Source organism: Nicotiana tomentosiformis, chromosome 3, assembly GCF_000390325.3.
Source record: "Nicotiana tomentosiformis chromosome 3, ASM39032v3, whole genome shotgun sequence".
NCBI lineage: Eukaryota > Viridiplantae > Streptophyta > Magnoliopsida > Solanales > Solanaceae > Nicotiana > Nicotiana tomentosiformis.
In genome coordinates this window covers 7,340,173-7,343,984 of record NC_090814.1, presented here as the reverse complement: position 1 = coordinate 7,343,984, position 3,812 = coordinate 7,340,173, and the positions used below count along the sequence as shown (strand labels likewise).

The 3,812-nt window shown below is 37.4% G+C and overlaps 1 protein-coding gene across 1 annotated transcript; it reads right to left on the bottom strand.

Annotated features, from left to right (window-relative positions):
• Positions 1-1,257: 1,257 nt before the first annotated feature.
• Positions 1,258-3,028, bottom strand: LOC138907312 (uncharacterized). Its single transcript, XM_070197904.1, has 5 exons — positions 2,923-3,028; positions 2,561-2,820; positions 2,117-2,443; positions 1,609-2,046; positions 1,258-1,494 (listed from the first exon to the last, which is right to left on the bottom strand). Exons 1-5 carry the CDS (start codon positions 3,026-3,028, stop codon positions 1,258-1,260), a joined length of 1,368 nt encoding a protein of 455 aa, XP_070054005.1.
• Between the last annotated feature and the right edge of the window lie 784 nt (positions 3,029-3,812).

Below are 3,812 nucleotides of genomic sequence, written 5' to 3'. Positions count from 1 at the left end.
ATCAAATGAAGAAGAGATGCGAATGAATTTGGATTTACTGGAAGAAAGGAGAGAAGCGACACTAATAAGAATGGCGGCTCAGAAATAAATGATTGAGCGATACTACAATAGGAAAGCTAATCTGAGATACTTCAAGATTGGGGACTTCATCCTCAAAAAGGTGTTTCAATCAACAAAAGCAGCTAATGTAGGAAAATTGAGTCCAAATTAGGAAGGCCCCTATAGGATTCTAGGCATCGCTGGAAATGGAGCATATGAGTTGGAAACCATGGATGGCAATGTACTACCATCAAATTGGAATACTGTTCATCTAAAGAAGTATTACTTTTAGATGAAGAAAGTATCCATGGACATGTATCACTCAATTACAAATTTATTTTGTTCTTTTGAATTATACAAACAATTTTAGATGATAGGCAAAAAGCTAGGCCGTTCCAAATGATGATATTAGACCCGAAAGATGCGCGGAATACTAAATAAATTCCCGATCTAGGTTACAACCTATCTGATGGAAAAATGGGTTATGCAGTCATCATCTAAACATATGTCTCCGAGTCCCGTTTGTATTTTCCTTTTCAAGAAATGGACCACAAGCAAGGAGTAATCCAGTATTCAAGATTTCATACTTCAAAGCTCCAACACTGGGGGGAATTAGATATATAGAAGCCTGAAACTTTGAAGAAAACTTGGAAAGGCATAAGCTTGCAAAAAGGGACATGAGTTACGAGTTTTAGGCCAAAAATTAATCATGGAATAATAGACCTGATTTTGAATTTCAAAAATCTGTTACAAAGAAAGCAGTTATGAAAGTGTTGTATGCATAAATGTTGTTCAAAGTGTTATATGCATAAATAAAAAATGATGTACAAAATTTGAAAGTTCAATGCATAAAACTTCCTCAATTTTTTTTCATGTTTACTTCGTCTTTCATTTATTTACACCAATATGAAGATGAGACGTCATCTTCATCAGTGTCATTAATATAAAAGGACCCTCTTTTATGAATATCTGTGTTTATTAAAGTCACGTACTGTTCAAGTATTTTTAAGTGCAAAGAAAAATCTCTAATATAAAAGAGCAAAATAAACGGTAAAAACAACCGAAATATATATTAAACCTTGGGGAAACAAAGGTATTAGTTTATCATTAAAATTCCAAAACAAGATAGGGGTAACCAAAACACAAAACAACCTTTCCCAGAAATGTTTTGCACCAAAAAGTTAAGAAACAAAACAACCAAATAAAAAACAGAAAAAACTAAGAAGTATCTAAGGGGACATCATCCACGGGAACATCATCAACGGGAGAAGAGGGATTAATTTGAGAAGAGGAGTCTTTAACATCAGCTTCACCAGGAACAAGTCCATTACCTTCGAGATCTTCAACTTCAAGTGAGGAAAAGCTTTGACGTTGTTGAGTTTTCTCAATTGCTTCTTTAGCTTTGGGAATTTTAGCACTAAGGTCAAAACTCTCCTTGTTGGCCTCAACTAGAGTCTCGATTCATGTATTCAAAAAAGCCCAACTCACATCTAGTGTCAGCTTATCCTCGTGAATCTCATAATCCTTCTCCCACTGGTTAATCTCGTCTCTCAATTTTTCTTTCTATGCTTGAGAGGCATCATAGGCTGTCTTCAGAGGGGCAAGTGATCTTTCTAAGAACTGAATCTTATCAGTAGAGACGCAGAGATCTTCCTTAGTTTGAGTAAGAGTTTGAACCAGCTTTCCCCCATAAACCTCTTTTTGATTAAGAAGTTCTTTCAAACTCCTTATTTCTTCAGTTGCCTTAGAAAGTTGTTCAGCAAAGGAAGAATCAAGGATATCCTTATCCTTACCAACTTGACTAGAAGAAGCTTTCTCAATTGCTAATTTAGCGGCAATCATTTTCATTTGTTGCTCTAAAGCATTCTTCTCTTCTGCCAAAACTTCTTTCTCCAATTGAAGACCCTCAAATTGTCCTTTCCAATTATCAACCTCGGTGCGATAATCAATAACCTGTTGATCCACATGAACAATCCTTTTCACGAGTTCCGTACCGATCAAGTTGATCTGCAAATAAAGAGAAGGAGTTATCGATAGACAAAAAGAAGAGAAAAAGGAAATATAATTAAACTCGTACCTTCAAAGAAGAATGAACAATATCATTCATCAAGGTCAACGAGCTATTACTTTCCAACTTCGACTTCTCCGCAAGACCTAACAGAGGTTTCAACCACACATCGGCTTGACCCGATTTCCTCAATAAGTTCCCACCTTCAGTAACCTCAACAACTTTCTTCATTGGTTTCTTGCTACTGGAAGTTTCAAATTCAACATGAGGAGTAGTAGCCACGGGAATGGCAGATGAGGTAGAAGTAGCCACGGGGGTAGCATCAGAAGTAACTTCAGGTAAGGGCTCACGAGGATTAACGAGGACTGATATTGGAAAGGAGGCGAGGGGAAATTCCTAAGAAACAGGGCCAAAAGCTTCATCACCTTCGAAGCCACGAGCAAATAATTTTTCAATAAAATCTTGGGGGGGATCATTAACTTCTTCATCAGAGATCACCAACGGGGCACTCACTGGCTCATCCGTGAGACTGAAGGGAATTGAACTTGGTTGAGGTTTGTGAGAAGGATTATTTTCATCATTAGACACCACGCGTCTACGGGCACGTGACCTTCGCTCCAAAGATCCCTTTTCAATGTCTTCTTCACCATCAGAGCCACGGGCTCCATCAATTTTTCTTTTTGAAGAAGAGCTCGAAATGCTTTCCTGAGCAAGAGTCACAGAAGGCCTTGTAGATGAAATAGATGCAGGACTAATACCACGAATGAGAAATCCTAGCAAAGAAAAAAGTCAAGATAAGAAACTCTTGAATCAATAAGGGAAAGGAAAGGAAAGATAGTAAGCAAAAAAAGTACCGCGTGTCTTCATTTTTCAACCAAATCTATGTGAAAGGTATTTCCCAGATCTTTTCTCCATATGAGCAACAATTAGCAACTTATATACCCAAGCACGAAAGTTAGGAATTTTCTCGAAAACTTCCATGGTTGCTGAAAAAGTAGGCACGTGATCACATGAGTTTCTTTTAAAAATAAACAAAGGGAAAAAACTTACGTGCAAAATTCTATTTTTCTGGAAAAGGCATATTTTCTTCACCCACCAGAGCACTAGTGGAAGTGTAATGACCCCACTGGTCATTTTGAGTATTACAATCTCGTTTCTCTATTTACTGCTCAATTTATACTTTACAGTTATTTTATGACTTACCGGGGTTAATTAGTTCGGGTCCGGTGTGGTTTTAGAATGAATTAGAACACTTAGTTTCAGGGTTTAAAGCTTAAGTTAAAATAGTGATCGGATGTCGAATTATGTGTAAATGACCACAAAATGGAGTTTTGATGATTTCAATAACTCCGTATGGTGATTTTGGTCTTAGGAGCGTGTCCGAAAAATATTTTGGAAGTCCGTAGTGGAATTTGGCTTGAAAGGGCAAAAATTGAATTTTTGAGAAGTTTGACCGGGGAGTTGACTTTTTGTTATCGGGGTCGAAATCCAGTTCTGAAATTTGCATAGCTACGTTATGTCATTTATGAATTGTGTGCAAAATTTGAGGTCAATCGGATGTGATTTGATAGGTTCCGGCGTCGTTTGTAGAATTCGGAAGTTTCAAAGTTCATTAGGCTTGAATCTATGTGTGATTTGTGTTTTTGATGTGATTTGAGGCTTCGACTAAGTTCATATGATATTTTAGGACTTGCTGGTGTATTTTGTTGAGGTCCCGGAGGCCTCAGGTGAGTTTCGGACGATTAACGGATCAATTCTTGGACTT